Source organism: Taudactylus pleione, unplaced genomic scaffold (assembly GCF_031769625.1).
Source record: "Taudactylus pleione unplaced genomic scaffold, aTauple2 ptg000130l, whole genome shotgun sequence".
Taxonomy (NCBI): Eukaryota; Metazoa; Chordata; class Amphibia; order Anura; family Myobatrachidae; genus Taudactylus; species Taudactylus pleione.
In genome coordinates this window covers 219,657-237,595 of record NW_028284532.1, presented here as the reverse complement: position 1 = coordinate 237,595, position 17,939 = coordinate 219,657, and the positions used below count along the sequence as shown (strand labels likewise).

The 17,939-nt window shown below is 42.5% G+C and overlaps 1 protein-coding gene and 1 pseudogene across 7 annotated transcripts in view; both read right to left on the bottom strand.

Annotated features, from left to right (window-relative positions):
* ANKRD52 (ankyrin repeat domain 52) overlaps positions 1-17,939 on the bottom strand; it is a 75,074-nt gene that overhangs the window by 5,758 nt on the left and 51,377 nt on the right. For all 7 annotated transcript variants that reach the window (XM_088473043.1, XM_088473041.1, XM_088473042.1 and 4 more), the window contains 10 exons: positions 16,675-16,876; positions 16,081-16,168; positions 15,629-15,746; positions 15,326-15,545; positions 15,120-15,207; positions 14,950-15,033; positions 13,380-13,525; positions 13,199-13,281; positions 5,142-5,224; positions 2,888-2,979 (listed from right to left, as the gene is read on the bottom strand). In XM_088473043.1, coding sequence (XP_088329169.1) covers positions 2,888-2,979; positions 5,142-5,224; positions 13,199-13,281; positions 13,380-13,525; positions 14,950-15,033; positions 15,120-15,207; positions 15,326-15,545; positions 15,629-15,746; positions 16,081-16,168; positions 16,675-16,876 — 1,204 coding nt within the window. The remainder of the gene's footprint in view (positions 1-2,887; positions 2,980-5,141; positions 5,225-13,198; positions 13,282-13,379; positions 13,526-14,949; positions 15,034-15,119; positions 15,208-15,325; positions 15,546-15,628; positions 15,747-16,080; positions 16,169-16,674; positions 16,877-17,939) is intronic.
* Positions 9,992-10,172, bottom strand: LOC148523477 (U2 spliceosomal RNA; annotated as a pseudogene).

Here is a 17,939-nt window from a genome sequence, read left to right as displayed (position 1 = left end):
GGACTGTGAAGCCCTGCAAGAAGCAGGGCTTCACAGTCGGGGTAACACACCCCTTCATCAGGATGCAAAAACAAATGTACACTTTGCATCCTGAAGGAGTGTGCTACCCCGAAAAGTCGATGATGATAGAATAAATCACTGCATTGTTTGCACTTTTACAAGACTCAAGTGCCGCTTTTGATGAGAATATATATTGTGTGTATATATATATTTACACACTGTGTGTGTAAATATATCAACACTAATACAGTAGTTTTTTTAAAACTATACTACTATTGTTTTTCAGAAATGTCCCCCAAATTGTAAAAAAATTTTTAGTATCACATCATGGAAATACCTATTTAAAACTTTTGCATTTTGTTAAAAAATTATACTGAATCAGGTTTAGTTATTTACAGAATTTTTTTTTTTATAAAGACAAAATTTGGTAACATTTTCGAAATAAAAATTAGCAAGATTAGTGGTTAAAACACCCATGAACCAACTAGGAGATCTGGAAAACATGAGGTGGCACCTGAGAACTAGAGATGGGAAACATTGCTCACAACCCTTGTGTCGGGACAATGGAGCTGAATTTTCGCCCCCCCTGGGATACGTAGCTCTGGATACCACTTCCAGATATGTTAATCCAAACACAGCACCCCTCTGAATTGGACCTCTTTGTCTGTAAACCCTGCATCAGTGGTTAACAGTCGCCTCGACTATTCAATCTGTGCTATCCCACAGGGTCTCAACATTTGGACTCAGAATGATTGAGTTCCAATATAAAAGTGCTATGGGACCATTCAATCTTAGGCGGCAACTACAATTTATCCATGTCCTTGCAGTAAAGCTGGGCATACACGTCCAGATAAAATGTCTGTCAGACATTTTATCTGGCAGTCTGCCAGCTGCAGATGTCTGCGGTATACACTGAGATTACTCACAGTGTATTAGCCCGACGTCTGCGTCCCGCCCCCGGGGGAGGAGACATTTCCCTGTTCCTTCCACGGGAAGGAACACAGGAAATGTCGGTCTGTCGGCCGCGGCTGGGCATACACTGCCCGATTAGCCCCTACAGTTTAGCCCCTAAATATCGCATCGGATGGGCATGCTGGACAATCCGGCATGCCTGACCGAGCAATATTTAACACTGTCGCACGCACGCTACAATTATTGGGGCGATCCGCGGATATTGGGCGGATCGCCCCGATAATCGTAGCGTGTATGGCCAGCTTAAGGAAAGGAAAAAGTGAGCAACCCACGCGAGATCTGGCATCCATCATCAGGTTTGATCCACATTTCACAAAATAGGTCACCCAAATGAAGGGTAAGAAGACTTCTTCTCTTAAGGCTGGTATCCACTACCCGATTAAAATGACCGATTGAATAATAACGATAAATCGTTCTCAAATTGGCCATGAAATTGTCGAAAACTACCAGCGATGCGAGCTCCCGCTGGTTGTTTTTGACATCTATCATCGCCTGAACATGCTTGTCAATCTGCAGATAACAGATTGCCCATGTTCAGGGATGAGGGAGGCTGCCTACACTGAATGACTGATCGTTCAGTTTAGGCACAGCACAGACTGTGAAACAACTGCACGATTACAATGTCGTAATCGTGCGGTCTTTTCACAGTCTGCTAGTGGATGTGCCCCTTTAGCCAGAAAATTGTCAGGTATAGCAGACTCCTTGTCTTTCTGAAGTTTTAGAAAGTGTCTGATGGACGGCACTAAATCTCTCCTTGCTGCGAGTCTGACAGGCCTATTTGTAAACAGACTCCTCTGGTGATATAGCAGTAAAGCCCAAAGGCCTAATGTGAGCTACAGGTAGAGATAAGTGTCCAATGTCCTCGCAAAGAAGTGAGAGAGGGAGAAAACCCCGTTAGGTCATGAGGAAATTAGGACACCTAAAACAGCTCTGCATGTGCTGAGACAAACACCTCACGCAGGCATGGTCAACCAATTTGGTGGAACCCCCCACCAGTGAGTCTGGTTGTTAGATCTCCACCTCACCTATTGCACAAAAAGCATCAGCACATGATTGGGTAGACAGCGACAATGGGAGCCTGCTGTCCTCTACAAAGAAGAGGGGAGCAATTATCTTCTTGTCTACAGTCTGGTGCAAAAATGGTGCTAATGGCATTGTGTAACAGTCACCAGTTATTGATAATTAATACAGATTTCATACAAACTAACATTATAGAACCTACAATTGTTCTAGATATCCAAGCAGAGTTATTACACGTGTTGGGAAGGTACTGCTAACCTGTTGGATTAGAACGTGTCACCTCCAGCCATAATTTGAGATGTGATTTATAGCGCTGTCCCTAGTTTGTTTTTGTTTATTTTAATAAGATTTGCCTTGTCCTTTTCCCTATGCCTAATTTATAGTAATTTTTCTTTAAAGTTTTAATACATTTCAGGCTGGAAAGGGGATTAACTGCATTTTTCTATGTTTCCTCCACACTTGATAGGAGCAATAAAATATCACATTCCCTAAAAGAGAATGCAGTGACTCCACTTGAGCTGCCCTACATAAACTCACTCCTGGGCATCATTTAACCATAGCATCCACCACTCAAAGTGCTGAAAAGGAGCTACGTTTCCATAAGGCCAACACACTGTCTACAAGGATAGGCCTCTTTACAAGGTGCGGTGTGGCATCTTTAACATGGTTACACTTGATCGATTGCATGGGGGAATGGGTCTCCTCTAACAAAGCAAACCGTTGATGCTAATATTTCTTCAGAATTTTGGTGAGCTATACCATGTATGTATGTATGTATGTATGTATGTATGTATGTATGTATGTATGTAACTGATCACTTATGTCATTCAATAAGCATCCAGGGCCACTGCACAAAATGTCTCTATTCTACAGGATAGGGGAGTACAAGTCTCACCTTCCTCATCCACAGCCAAAACAGTAGCTCCTCTTGTAAGCAAAGCTTGGACGACGGATGCAAGCCCATTTCGGGCAGCAATATGGAGCGGCCTAACATGAGAACAACAAAATGTGGGAAAACATTGTACTCCTTCAATCATTATTCAACAGTATAAACCAATTTATGTGCACTCATTACTACAGTCTTATAGGTAGCCATAAGTTACATAGTCACCCAAGGAAAATAGTGATGGATAACAAAGTTTGACAACAAGATCATGCATTAAAGAGCTTGTATTGTCTGGCAGGTATTTCCTGTTTGAACCAAGATTAATAAGAATAGATCCCCAGTTCACTAGGAACCAGTGTCCCATAAACAGAACCCATGAAATACCATAGTGATGTTAACTGGTTCCGAATGAACAGATTGGTGGGATCTCATGAATATTGTTGCAGTCTACAGAATGGCTGCCTTCATCAGGTGTAAGCCACATATCACCATACACAAGTGTGGTGTAAAGGCCACAAAGTGACATGAATGAAAATATGAGTAATAATAATGCAATGAACTACTTAAGTGGCTAATATTTTTAAAACAAAAACACCAACATTTTTTTTTTTTTTTTTTTTTAAATCAGAGTATGTAAATAGATACTTAAACATGATTCAATATAATTGTATTTAAAAATATGCATATTTTACGTTCGGTATAAAATAATTATACAGAATAAGGGTTAAATGTCAACTGTTTACATAATTTGACAATTGAAACAAAATCAAATGGGGATTTTTATTTAAAAAATGGGGGGGTGGGGGGGGAGGAGAGGGAGAGGGGGCTAGCTCACCAGCCTTCATCCAACAGATCAAACATTTAATATGCTGACATAATGATAAAACAGAGTGTCGATTTTTTTTTTCAGTCCCACAAGAGGACCTTTGTCAAGACAATCTTATATCCACACCAGGATCACAGTCAATCAGCTCCGAAACGTCAACGCTTTGCCATTATGTAAGAATATTAAATGTTTGGCCTTTTGGATGAAGACTTGTGAGTGCCCTTTCCAAAATTTTTATGTTTTAATTTTTAACTGTATAAAACTATGACTGCTGGGCTCAGGTCGTGGTATTGGGCATCAGGTTACAGTATAGAGGGCCAGGGGCAGTCAGGGCTACAGCTGTCCTAGAGGTGTCACTGACTGTGCGGGGAGCAGAGTAGGTGCCCAGCCCCAGGACTGGGATGCAGTTGCCGACTACCGGAGAGGAGGTAGTTCTCAGCTGTCCGGTCCATGCTGGGACCCGGAGAGACACACTCACTTGAGTAACTGCACCAGTCCGGACAGTGTATAACTGGCTCTCCCGGGGGCAGGCAGTGAAAGGGGATGAGACGGAGCCCGGATAGACAGAGGGACTGAAGTTCCTGACAGAGAATAGCCATCTGGTTGGCAAGTGGAAGCGCAGCCCCTCCCAGCAGTGCCTGTAGCTAGGGCAGAGCAGGAAAGCTGTAGCTTTCCTAATTACGGGCTGCTGAAAGAATGTCCCCCTTTTGTACACCGCCCGGCCGGAGGAGGCTGGGGGCGGCTGGCCGAGTGTGCTCCGACACGGTCGCATCAAGGAAAGCCCAGCCTAGGCTTGATGGAATCGCATGTGAACAGGCCAGGCTAATAGTTCACGATATAATAGAGCGTAATGGTAAATGTGGTCACAAGATGACGGCTCTCAGAGTGCACGTGCAGCCAAATGAGACTCGGGCATGCCCAAATTGGAATGTACAAATTGGGCAGCACAGACAGTGTAATGGTTAGCATAACTGCCTCACAGCATTGAGGTCATGGGTTCGATTCCCACCACGGCCCTACCTGTGCGGAGTTTGTATATTCTCCCTGTGCTTGCGTGAGTTTCCTCCGGGTACTCTGGTTTCCTCCCACACTCCAAAAACATACTGGTAGGTTAATTGGCTCCCAGCACAAAATTAACCCTAGTGTGCATGTGTGTGCGCGCATTTGATAGGGAATATAGATTGTAAGCTTCACTGGGGCAGGGACTGATGTGAATGGCCGAATATTCTCTGTAAAGCGCTGTGGTATGTGTGTGTGTGTGCGCAATATAAATAACTGGTAATAATAAAAAAATAATGTAATTTCAACGCTTGGTTTTGGGCAGTGACCAGTTACTAAGGTGGGAACACATGCATAATGCAAGAATTGTTATACCTTACATTACCAGGTTGAAAAAGTAATACAAGGGAAGAGAGGGCTTATAGCAACTTCACTCACATTTGCAGCATGCTGTTTGTTGCATTGATAAGGCCAGTATCCTGGGTCTCCCCTAGAAGCAGCAAGGCACACTTCTCATGACCCTGGAAAGAATAATCAGATGAAGGGAGCTGAACAGATGTACCAAATTGGCCTTCTAAAATTTAATACCAAAATAATAACAAAAAAACACAAGATGTGAACATCAACAGCATTAAGATTTAAATAGAAATGTGCGAATACAATAAGAAATGCTTCTTCTATATATAACCTGCATGGTGAGAAATATGGCGGATTATTCCTCTGTCCTAGAGTAACTTAAATCGAGGACCGTATTCAATTAGAGGCAAAAAGTTTCTGCGGATTCGGACATTCCGCCTGTTTTCAAAGTATATTCAATTCCAGGATGATTTCGCCTAAGCGGAAACTCAATGCAATGTAATAGGCGAAAAAGATTCACCTATCTTTATTTTGGGGTGCAAACGTGGGGAAAATCATCCAGAACCCTTGAACAGCCCCCAAAGGACAAATCTGCACAAAATAAAAAAATAACCTCAGAACACCCCAAAAAAGTACTTTAGTTTTGGGAGCGAAAAAGTAAAAAGTGGGGGGACAAGCATAAAAACTAGTGAAAGAGACTTCTTGGGGCTCTGCAAGGGTGGGTCAGGGGTTTTTAGGATTGCAGGTGCATGCCGCAGGTGCGTTTATGTTTTTTTCAACACTTCACTTTTGAGACATAATATGCTAGCACCCATTTTCAAGTACCCCAAATTTGACAGGACTACTTATTTTTTTCAAAAAATAGTGCTTTATGCCATTCTTCACCCCTTATGCAAAGACTCTAATAAGAAGCAATTTAAACTACTTAAGTGCCCCAAACACTTATTAGGGCTATTAGTACACATCTACATTGATGTTAGTGCATCTTTTTTTGGGGTACAGGCTGATTTCCCCACTTCTGATAGTACCGCCTGTCCTGCATTCGCCGCTATCCGTTTTCGCGTGGTTTGGAATTGAATAGGACGAAAAGCGGGGACGCGCAAGGAAAAGTTTTCGCCTCTGAAACTGGCAATGTAGGCGGGAAGTCGGACAGGCGAAACCTTTCCGACTTTTCACGTCTAATTGATTATGGGCCAAAGTCATAAGAATTCTGCAATTCCACAACCTGAGACTGGGTACCATGCCATGACCCGTTAGTTGAAGGGTGGTATCAACAACAGAGGACAACAAAAATTAATACAGAGAAACAAAGTTATTTTTGTAATAAGACTTTTACTGACCATTTCTTGGAGGAAAAAATATAAATCTACTGTACTATAGTACTACAGTGTAATTTATATTTCCACTGTTACACAATAGCTTCATTTTTTTTAGAGATGGTAACAGAGGGACGCAAGATCCCAAATTCTCAATATTCACTTATTGCTAACCAGACTGAGTTCTACTGCAATCCTCAAATCCCATATATAGACAAACACTGCACAAACCAGCATTACCCATCCAAAATTAGCACTTATATATGCTATAGAGGAACACTTTTTTAGGACATCAATTATTTTATAATTACAGTGAAATTTAAAAAGTGTTAAAGGAGCAGAACATATTAACATGTAGAAAACATTGGCACTAAAGTGGCAAAACATCAAGACCATTGTTTAAATATAAAAACTACATAATGTTTTGGCAGAATGTGACATCGCTGACATACAAGAAAATACAAGAAAAAGTTATTTTAGTTAATTACAAAATCATTCCGATACCTAAAAGAGCTATTAAAATGTCCACCTCCCCAATATTTAATACATAAATATAATACTTGCAATAAAAGGCCCAAAAAATAGGATTTTGGTACTTACGGTTAAATCCCTTTCTCTGAAACCATAGGGCACACTGGAGTATACACAATGGGGTATAGACGGGTGATAAGTGTAGTCTGGCACTTTAAATTTCCTCAGAAGTTTTAGCCGGTTCCTCACCTTCTATACTCCACCCGAACTCTGTTAAGATTAACCAAGGCCGAGTGGAGACGGAGAGAAGAGACCAGGAGGAACCAACTAAGAAAAGTCGAAAAAAAAAATGGCGAACATCGGTCTGAAGCAGAGACACTGCAGACCTACAAGATGTAACAGAAAACTTACCAGACACTGCAACAAGGAAAAGCGCTGGGAGGGCGTCCAGTGTCTCCTATGGATTCGGAGAAAGGGATTTAATGTTAAGTACTAAAATCCTATTTTCTCCACTAGGGGACACTGGAGAATACACAATGGGGATGTCCCAAAGCTGACATCCCGGGTGGGAAGGCGCTGAGAACTGCAGAACTTGTCGACAGTAAATAGGGATCGTCAAGGACAAACGGTAGAACCAAACAAACCTGAACTGGGCACCACACAGCCAACTGGCAAGCAGACACGTAGAAGTGCAATGCCTGACTGTCCCCGAGAAAGCCACAGAAAACACAGTATCAGAGGGCACTAACAAGACTCTGTCAAAGCCTGAAAGCAACATAAGGACAAGACTCAAGAAAAAAATTAAGACGCAATATCTAGAAGATGCCGATACAGCTGACCAAAAAAAAACAAAAACAAAAAAAACACAAAAAAGAACCATCAAGGGAGACCTACCAGATATAAGGAGGTTGGCTTCGAGCTAAGCACAGCCCGAACTAGGAACAAGTATGGAAAGTGATGGACAGGACCACATCATGCTCTGACGTTACAGTGCGAAGGCAAAGCCAACCTCGGTCAGTCAGGACAAACTAGCGGTCCCCTAAGCTAGAAAACCAAGCCCATCCTAGTGAAGGAATCAAATGAGTTAAGCAGGAAAACTAACCACCAGGTTGAAGATTTCTCACACAGGAGGAGAAAACCAAGGTAACTGGTCTCAACAACTTCTTGCAAAAGTCCTGTAGGTCAGGAAGAAGAACAATGTTCAGAACACCGAGCCACATCGTGACAAAACAAGAGGCAGGAGACCAGCTTAGAGATGGAAAAATTGGCAACGAAAGCAATTTCAGATTCTGGACAGGAAAAGCAGATATCAGGCTAACCTCGCTCCTCACAACCACGGCTGCGACAGCCACTCCGGAAACCAAAGAGCAATAGTGCAAGAAATATGAACCAGATCTGGTGAATATAGTCCAGCTCAAATGGAGACAGTCACAGGTTGCTTGCGAAACAACCGGAAAAAAAAAACAAGCACCCACTCAGCTAGATTAAGTAGACTCACTAGTAGACTGACCTGGAGAAGCACTAGAGAGGGCCGAGAACCCGAGTCACTGGACCACTGGGAGAGGACATGGACTAAATGGTAAACCGCATTAAAACGCACCAGCTAGGATCGCGATGGGAGTAAAGAAACAAGGTCACCTGTCGACTAGGATCACTTGCGCACCAATCAACTGATTGATGATGGGGACACCTGGAAACTAGGATGACCTGTGCCCTGTTAAGGATTGATGAAATCTATTAAGGCCAAACAAACAAAAAAAAAAAAGGTAGCAAAGTTGGCCCCCCAAGAGTGACCTACAGGAAACTCAAGAGTAGGCTAGGTAGTGCAGAACCCCCAATTCTTGATGGTCCTTAATACCAACCAGAGGGCCACTAAACCTGGAAGACAGGACGCATTCCGTAATTCCCCAAATAAGGACGGAACGACCACCCACGTAAAAAAAAAATAAAAAAAATAAGATATAACAGAGCAAACCCAGGTGAGCCAGAATAGAGAGAACGAAAAAAGGAACAGACAGTAAAAACACCAACAGTAGTCACCTCGAATAACAAACTGTGCTCTTTTCACTTAGACAAGAGTAGGACTGCCCTACCACATAGGTGCTTGTTTAGACACCTTAGCAAACTATTGTAGATAAACTAAGGAATGATCATTGACAGATAAAGCTTATCCCCTCTGGTGGAGATGCAGCTAAGCAAGGATACTGGAACTTGCCAACATGCCTAATATAGCCCTAATGCACCACATGCTTAGCAGGGAGATCTGCAGTGGAATGCTTATGGAATGATCCAAACACACAGAGTGCGGCTGGCAATGTGTATAGTTCCAGGAAGGAAGGAGGAGTCTATTAATACAAATAATTATTCTCTATCTTCTAATGGATATAATACGATAAGGAGAGGTTTAACAGATACAAAATTTAAAAACCTTAGCTAGTCTGACCAGCGCTATCCGACCTAGGGGGATAGAACTAGTAGAATAGGATCTGGTCTTGATGAGAATAGAGGTACCTTACAGGGACAGAAGTCTGCTTTTACAGCCGTTTGTGTGTAATGTTATGTGTGCGATGTCACCCTGTGAGCTTGTTACCCTTGTAAAGGGATCTGTGTCGAGCGTGTCTGCCTATGACTGTAGAGCAAGCTCTTTACCTGCAAGCGACCTGGAGTCGTATGGTCCCTTTGTGGATTCTACTGACCTCTCATCAACGTCAGACACCAGCACTCTCCTGCAGGTAGTGTACCAAAAGTTTCCGTATGTAGTCAAAGCTTCTACGTCTACATTCTGGTCATGGAGACCTGAACTACTTCTTGAAAGAATTGTGCCCTGTGTGAAAAGACTAGCAGAGCTGGTAGTGGAGACATTTATGGTCCCTCAAGGTACCCCAGATCAAAACAATCACAACATTGTAAGGACAGAGTCCCCTGGGAAACTACAAGAACTCTCAGACTAAATAGACTGGGTCAGGGAGATACCAGACTTCACAGCCCCATAATCCGAGAGTTGTCCAATGGGGATCTACATACAGATATATGTGTAGATAAATATGATCAGACAGTCTCCCGAACCAATCTACTAAAGGAGAGAGAGAGTTCAAAGCTTTCAGAATCAACCCAATTAGTGTATCTATCCGCCAGAGGCGTGAGGTTACGTTATATGCATGAGGAGGTCTCTTTCCTCAGCAGGTAAAATAGCCAACAGCAAAATTTTGCTCATGCAAGTTCCACCTGCGGAATTGCTTCACCTAGGGGCCCTAGAAAAAGGGCGTATCAGATATTAAACTGATAACAGATATTACACTGGATCATAGCCGAATTGAGAAGTGATCTGTGAGACCATATAATATGATATTTTCTAGATCAGAGAAGATCGAGGAACACTACTGCTACTTCCCTGGACCTGGCCCTAGGTTGTAGTTATCATAAGAACCTGAAGAACAGAGTACGCAAACAGTAGTAGCTTGTGTAATGAACCCATCAGTACCTATTACGAATGTTATGCAAGAAGCCCTCTTGTATATCCAAACTGGTGGTGAAGTGAAAACCCATATATCGCAGGCAATGCATGTCGTGCAGTAGATTAAGTGTGCCTTGGAGCACACAAAAGTGCTAATACACACAATATATTTTGTGTGTGTACATTATATATATATATATATATATATATATATATATATATATATATATATAAAAATATATAAAACACACACACATATACCTGGAATATCCTTAGGAATCTCTAATGTATATTATTACTCCTTGCCTGAATTACTGCAAGATTTCTCTGCAGCCCAGGCATGTATACAGGAAAGAAAGTTTCCAGCACATCTCAGAGAGGGCAACCCAGCTCAGCATGTCGCACTGTCACTGTAGAATAGCCCCAGATAATAGGGGGAAATCTACAACATGGCCAACACAAGACATGACAAGCCCGCGCTATAATTACACAGCCAGTCTCCATATAAATACAGGAGAACCCGGCGCTATAAAAGGGTAGGAGAGGCAGAGTCCATCTCCCTACTTGAGCCTTTAGAATGGCTGGCCGACAAAAGCTGTCACGCAGCAGAAAACGCCGGCGCAGCCACCTGAGCAGTAGTGCACAAGCACTGTCGCTAAGCTCCGCCCCCAGCCCGGGACTGCTAAAAATAATCATATATGCAGGGAAGTGCTTAGTATATCGCGGGCACCGGAAGCCTCTTAAACACTGTCACACAGAAGCTACAGCAGGGAGTGCACCGCTGTGAGATCAGTAAGATCATCGGTTCACACCCCATTGCTGCAGTAAGATCAGCCCAGCAACAGCAGCCGCATGATGCCACTAATAAAGCTGCCCTGCAGGCATCAGCGCTCCTGACAACTTAGGCGCGTAGCAACCTAAACGGGCTGGGGGTCCTGCACCTGACATGCCCACCAGCCTTGCTAATCAAGGATGGTGGTATACTTCCTGCAGCCTGACTGACCGTTGTGTGCGGGATGGACACACAGGGCCGTTACACAGCTGGATCTGGGACCACTGATAGTAAACAGAGCTCCAGCAACACTCTGAGCCACAGCACTGGTATATAGAACAGTGTCCCTGCTTAGTTAAGCTTCTGCCCTTGAGCAGAGCTCAGTTATGGCAGGGAAGATAGAGGGCTGGCCGGGAAAATTATTAACCCATATGATTGATGGTATATGTCCATTAGCTTCTTTATAATAGAGAGCGGTTTCGCTTTAGCGATTTCAGCTGCATTCCTTAGGATGAGTGCAGGAGAGTATTAGTGAGCTCAGCATAATACAGAAACATTGGCTCTCTCCTTTTAGAATCCGTGACTTATATTTCACCCACCCCCTTGCTACTCAAGGTGGGTTTGGAATACCTACCACTGCATTGCCAGTCGGTGCGCATGTGGGGACCTGGACACTAGCCGCAGGCAGCTGTGGCGAGTCTCCCCAGAGTCTGATGACCCCGTGGCTCTGGAACCCAGACACTAGCCGCAGGCAGCTGTGGCGAGTCCAGACGGTGGCTCCCACGGTGCAAGCAGACTGACGCAGCCAGCAATCTGCCTGTTGAAGATAAATAAAAATAAATGAAAAACAAATGGCTGAGGACAGCCCTGGAATTGCATCCGGCTCTCTCGGCACTTAATCAAACTGAGTTCGGGTGGGGTACAGAGGGAGAGGAGCCCCTAAACTTCTGAAGAAATTTAAAGTGCCAGGCTCCACTCATCACCCGTCTATATCCCATGTGTATACGCCAGTGTCCACTAGTGGATGAAGGAGAAATATGAAACAGACCGACAGACATTTTTATCTGACAGCCTAACACCCAGTAGATATCATGGCCATACACAGAGATATGTCAGCGTATGGCACACAATATCTGCGTTCCTTCCCTGGGGAGTAGACATTTCCCTATTTCTCCCCTGTGAAAAAGGGAAAAAGTCAATCGGTCGGTCAGCTGCGGCAGGGCAGTGCCCGGACCAATCAGATCTGTCCAACATACTGGCCGATTTTGCATGTCCGATCAGCCAAATAATTGTATAATATATGCCCAGCATAAGAGATGTGCAATCACCTACAGTTGTGTATCCCCCATCTTGTCAGTTTTCTGTCCTTTGTGAACCACCTAATGCCTCCAAAACATCACTATGCCTCCCCTAATTGTCAGCCAGATCCCAGGTCACTAGGCCACACTGCCAAGCTATAACATTGTGAGAGGATGATCACTCAGTAAGAGTGAAAGGAGAATTATGGGAGGAGATAAAGGAACTAAGGTTAAGAGAAAGCAGCATTACTAGCATCACCATACTGTATATTAATTCCTTAAAACTCTGGACAAATACAGATTGGAAGCTTGAATAAATCTGTTTCTGTAAACAGATTTATTGTCTTCTGAAAGAGCACCAATATTTAATGGTTTAGAAATATTAAGGCGTACTAAAAGTTTTAAATTAAAACCCTTACAGGCCTGCTAACCACTGAGCCATAGCTGACCCGGTGAGTAACAGATATGGCAGCTCCAACATGCCATGACAATAATTCTAACAAAGATATTAATAGAAACTCAGAGCTTGTATAAAAGGAACACAGATGGCTATAACCTTTCAAACCTCTAATTAAGGACATATTCATTACAGGTCATTCAGAATGTGGTGAACAAAATGCAAAACCAAAATGTAAACTAAGTACTAATTTGCAAAAGATAATGCCATCATATTTCACAAGTAACCTCAGTTGAGTAAAAGCATTATTTATACAATCGGTAATCAGGAAATGGGTCTTTGAAATTTATTATCACAGTATCCAAAGGTAAAAACACTGAAATGGTAAAACCCTTATTCCAGAGACTGATTAATAAGCAGATCCAGGCACCTTGCTGCAGGCTAGGTGAAGAGCAGTGTTCTTGTTTATGTCCATCACAGTTAAATCTGCTTTCATGTGAAACAGTAAGAACTCTAAAAATCAGAAGAGAAATCATGATTAGTACAGATCCATCGGAGAATTACCATCTTATTTCGGAGGACTTCTTCATCAGGGCAAAATTGCATCTTACCTACTGCTGCAGTTCTGCCGTTCTCTGCTGCTGTCATCAGTGGCGTCCGACCTGACTTGTCAGTGGCGTCTACCTCAGCCTGGTGCTGCAGCAGTAGTTGTAAACCATTCACGTTGTCAGCAAAGGCTGCAGCATGAAGAGGAGTCCTAGGGAGCAGCAAAGCAAAGGTTATGGAAAAAGAGTGAGTGTTCATCTCAATCTATAAATATAATAGCAATCATTATTTCAGATACATGCACAGATTTTGTCACAATGTTAATCCTTTTTCTCCAAGGAATGCAGGGGGTCACAGACAGCTGGTAATCACCTCCACTCCGTAGTTACCTCGCACCAGCATCTCCACCTCAGGTGGTAGCTGGTGACTACATAACTCCGTTATCAGGATTTATTGGTCAAATGAAAAAAAATCTAGTGTTTTCCTTCTGCTGGGATCCTGATGTACAACACAAAATGCAAGGGAACACCACCTATTTTATAAACGCAGAATGATCCACACAACAGGAGTTTTAACTTAACTAAACGGATAAAGTTTCCAGACATTAAAAGGGCTCCCAGGAAAAAGGATTCAGCCATTTGCTAAAAGCCCCCTTTTAAGTTGTCAGAGGCTACCTATATTCACAGCAGTGAGAATCCATTTATAAGATGCCTACAAGCTATCACCATGCTGTACGTATCTTAAAGTAAAGTAATTACATAGATTGTATTTTACCCCATCCCAACTTCATAAACTGTGACCACAACACTAATTCCTGCTCTCAGATTCTGAAAGCATATCACGTGTTTTGGGATTGCCTCTTACTCAGTCACTCTGAAGATTGGGACATCAAAGAATGTCATGACCTGTGTTTTCCTGACTATTCTACACTTATCTTCCCATGTCCTTTTCACACCAATCCTAAAGTCTTCCCTAAACACGATAAGAAGAAAGCTGTGTCCCACCCTTAAAATGCAATATGCCTGTATAATGGAGACTACTGACACTCCCTTATCTACCTATTCATCCTCCCCCATGGTCCAATGGTTCCCATGATCTGAACATTCAAATGACGGGATCGCTAATTCCCAGCCCTGTAGGTCAATTGATTCTTCCAGTCTTATAAAAGGTAACACAAACATTCACTATCCAGAACCAACTCTTTAAACACTGTCATTCTCCAATGTCTATTTGTGGATACACTGAATGATAGATTCCTCTTTGTATTTAAGGATCACCGTGATGTCCCCAATTCCTCCTCTTTTCTTTTCTGTACTCCTTTCCCCCCTTATATCACTAAGAGATGTATAAAAATAGCAATCTGTTTGAAAGGTTAGACACGGGACATGTCCACAACTTATGTTTAAATAAATGAACTCCAAATAACATGCTTTGCAAAGATTGGTATTCCGCTGTCTGCCAAGTGAATGAGACAAACTATTTTGGGATAATTAGTTGTTTACATGTGCAGTAAATGTAACAGAACAAAATCATTTGCAGAGTACATCAGAAACCAGCACTGGCTGTAAATACAAACTTATTAGTTCATGTAAGTTGATGAATGAATAAGAAGCTGCACACACTGTTTATACGAACCTCCCTTTGGCATCTTTGCTGTTCACAATCTTGGCACCAATAGCCGCTATAAGCATCTCAGCCGTACCGTCTTGGCTGCTAATTCTACAAGGATATCGCAAATAAGAGGTGTAATACAAATTTCAGGTATTTTTGTTACACACTGTAAAGCAAGTCCTAGAAAAACTTACACTGCACAGTGCAAAGGGGTGAAAGGGTTTCCTTCGAGGTAAGCAAATGGGTTGTGTTCAAGTAACAATTCCAAACAATCTTCGTGCCCTGGGAAATAAAATGACCAAGACAATTGATCATACAGCATATGCAAGTGGCAGCAAACTCCAAAATGTGATTAGGTTGATAGGTTTCTGTCAGAGAATATTAGGCATTTAGATCTCACCATTGTAAGCAGCCCAGTGCATGGGAGTGTATCCGTTGTAATCCACCACTGCATCCAGTGGGTCTGTAGAGAGTGCAACCTGCAAGTACACGTGCACCAGTGTAGCATGGCCGCAAGCTGAAGCAAAGTGAATAGGTGTGCGTCCCTTGTAATCCCGACACAGCACAAAGGCATCGTGGTCCAGCAGAGCCCCCACACAGTCTTCACAACCAGTAACTGACTGCGGGCACACGGAAAAAAAAAAACTTACAGCCAAATTAAAACCACCCAACCTTGGGGAGAAACCATAATTACTCTGCTCACCGCTCTGTGTAGTGTGGTTCTCCCTCTTTTATCTCCAGCATCTACAGTGGCTCCTTTCTCCAGCAGCAAGTGAACACAGTCAACATGTCCATTCATCACAGCAAGCATAAGGGGGGTTCTAGAACAAGTACATTGTACTGCATTAATACCCATAAACATGCGCATTTACAAACCAAGAGCTTAAAGCTTACACAGGGGTGTAAATGACAAACAGCCTTTTGCACAGTCATGACCTACAAACCTAATGCACAACGCAAAGAAAAATGACAAATGCTTTTATATATTTATAACTATGCTGTATTTAGGATGATGCATTCCTTCCAGGAATTCTATGGATACCAAAGTAACGGAGAAGTTCTAGAACTATATAGACAAGGCTGTAAGGCAATTAACATAAGTTTATGAATGCGTCAGACACTCAAGTATAGACATTGAGCTGATTAAGAACTCACTGCCCATGTGCATCCATCACATCAGTAATGTCCGGTCTCTCACTGCTGTCGATCAGCAGGTGCAGCACATCAGTGTTTCCAGAGGCAGCTTGGGAAATAAAAAAACAAAAATAATAATCAGAAGTCCAATTAATAATGTTACCAAGAATATCTGGGCAATTTAGTGCACATCAAAACATTAAACGTTGACCGTAATCTTGTCTGAGCCTCTCAAAGATTTTCTTTCAATGGTTTCCAATACTTGGAAACAACAATAAAAAAAACAAATAAAAAATAAAGTACAAAACGGATAGAGATATGTTATTATATTTTCACACTGTCTGGGAGTGCCGCTCGTTCTTCACCATAGGAATCTTTGGACTTATATATGTCAGAACAGGTAATATAATGACTACTTTTAAATAAATGACTTGCTACCACCAGCTCTGCTCCTGGTGAGCACGTAGCTTAATTGAATTTCTTAGATATCTGGATTTAATATAAATCAGCTGACCATTTGATTACTTATCAAAGTAATAGTCAGCCTCTCGCACCTGCATCTTATTTCACATAAATATACAACCGGAAATACATCCATGAGCACACGGTCCTTACCTGCTACATGCAATGGTGTCCATTTCTTTTTGCGGTCCTTGATGAGAGGGGATGCCCCATGGCTCATCAGAACCTCCACACACTCCGTGAAACCCCTTTCTGTGGCGAGGTAAAGCGCAGTGCGGCCCTTGTGGTCACGAACATCCAGGTTCACCAGCGTCTCCGCTAGAGCTTTTAGGGTATCGCAATGACCATTATAGGCCTGCAAACATAATGGGATATTCTTTCATTGGCTCGGACAATAATAATAGTAGTGAAATATATACATAATAAAAGTAGATATCCTTTATGTTATTTTTATCTGACGATAGTGTGTGCATTATCATTATTTCTGTAAATAGGATATTTACCTGTAAATAGGATATTTACCTACCTACTGGGAGGTATAGCCAGTGTCACAGGGGGCCTGAGCAATTATCATACCAAAACTATCAGCACAGGCTCCTCCCCCTCTATACACAGGCTCCTCCCCCTCTATACACAGGCTCCTCCCCCTCTATACACAGGCTCCTCCCCCTCTATACACAGGCTCCTCCCCCTCTATACCTCACCAACTGAATTTTTTTTTAACTAACAAAGCCCATGGGGGGGGGGGGGGGGGGGAGGAATCAGTGGGGAGAGAGAAGAGACCCAAAGCAACCAACCAGCTTCTGACTATGGGGTGAATATATACTAAGCCTGGAGAGGGATAAAGTGGAGAGAAATAAAGTGCACACCAATCAGCTCCTGTCATTTTTCAAACGGTCTTTAAAGTGACAGTTAAAAGCCAATTTGTTGGTACATTCTCGCTCTCCAAGGCTTAGTTAGTACATCTCCTCCTAAATGTAAGTTATCTAGCAGTCTATGAAATTACACTTAGAGATATATATACTACGGGTTTTTAGAAGTGGAGATGCTGCCCATAGCAACAAATCAGATTTGACTTCACATTTATCTAGCACCTTATAGAAGGCAATAGTTCGAATCAGATTGGTTGCTATGGGCAACATCTACAATTCTAAAAACACACACTTTAGTAAATATACCCCTTAGAAGCCAATTGGTTACTTTGCACAATATTTCTACTTTCTCTCTCTTCAAGTCTGTAGTAATCAGCTTCTGTAATTTTCCAGGCTGTGTTTGAAAAATGACAGTAATGGTGCACACACACGCGGTCAGATTTGTTCTCAGATCTGAACGATAACGATTTTAAAAATCATTCATATCTGAAAGAAAATCTGACATGTGGGCCTGCAACGATGACCGATGCGCGTTCCAGCATGTCA